At 45.0% G+C, this 1,205-nt stretch overlaps 1 protein-coding gene across 1 annotated transcript in view; it reads right to left on the reverse strand.

Moving 5' to 3' along the window:
- Positions 1 to 1,153, reverse strand: part of LOC112070992 (transforming growth factor beta-1 proprotein) — a 13,262-nt gene extending 12,109 nt beyond the window's left edge. Inside the window, exon 1 of the mRNA XM_024138450.2 lies at positions 839 to 1,153. Coding sequence (XP_023994218.2) covers positions 839 to 1,085 — 247 coding nt within the window. The 5' untranslated portion in view covers positions 1,086 to 1,153. The remainder of the gene's footprint in view (positions 1 to 838) is intronic.
- Positions 1,154 to 1,205: the final 52 nt, after the last annotated feature.

Here is a 1,205-nt window from a genome sequence, read left to right on the forward strand (position 1 = left end):
GGGGGGGTGACTAGTGTCGGTGGCAGCTCTGGTGGGTTAAAAGTTAATAGTTGGAAGAGTTTCAAAGTGAATTGAAAATAATGCCAATGTTTATTAGATGCTTTTTACATTAATTAATCTATGTTCTCTAGAACCACATGGTCTATCTACTAGGAACTCAGATATCAAAACATATATACTGTATATGAATACATTTTTTATAAAGTTATTCAAGTATAAATTACCAAAGTTACAATAGATTGCCAAAGATTTTATGTTAATTCCAAAAATGCCTGAAGATTCCTAGACACAGTCACAACACTGGGCTGGCTATCATCTAACTTAAACTGACTTACACAGGCTATGACCTGACTTACACAGGCTATGACCTGACTTACAGATGACTTACACTGGCTATGACCTGACTTACACAGGCTATGACCTTATTTACAGATGACTTACACGGGCTATGATATGACTTACACAGGCTATGACCTGACTTACAGATGACTTACACTGGCTATGATCTGACTTACACAGGCTATGACCTGACTTACACAGGCTGTGACCTGACTTACACAGGCTATGACCTGACTTACACTGTCTATGACCTGACTTACACAGACTATGACCTGACTTACACATGACTTACACACACTATGACCTGACTTACACATGACTTACACACGCTATGACCTGACTTACACAGGTTATGACCTGACTTACAGATGACTTACACAGACTATGACCTGACTTACACATGACTTACACAGGCTATGACCTGACTTACACTGGCTATGACCTGACTTACACGGGCTATAACCCGACTAACAGACTACTGTTATCTGTCTGAACTTACCGGTCCCCTTCAGCCATTCCTTGAGGGTTTCAGTGACGTCGAAAGACAGCCAGCGGTCACCCCACTTGTTGGTGACGAAGCGTGATCCCAGGTATCGTCTACTGTCGCCCAGCCCCTTGTAGAGCTCCAGGCGCTGCTCGCTGCCAGATTGGATGTTTGGGTTTTTGATGAGCAGGCGGAGCTCAGCGCTGGAGAGTAGATGGTAGTCCCCAATGCTGGCCCTCATCTCATTCAGGTTAAACAGCATCTGGTACTTGGTGACATTCTTATCTGGGAGAGCAGAGAGAGCAGGGGAGAGCAGGGGAGAGCAGAGAGAGCAGGGGAGAGCAGAGAGAGCAGGGGAGAGCAGAGAGAGCAGGGGAGAGCA

This window comes from Salvelinus sp. IW2-2015, unplaced genomic scaffold, assembly GCF_002910315.2.
Source record: "Salvelinus sp. IW2-2015 unplaced genomic scaffold, ASM291031v2 Un_scaffold1488, whole genome shotgun sequence".
NCBI classification, from domain to species: Eukaryota; Metazoa; Chordata; class Actinopteri; order Salmoniformes; family Salmonidae; genus Salvelinus; species Salvelinus sp. IW2-2015.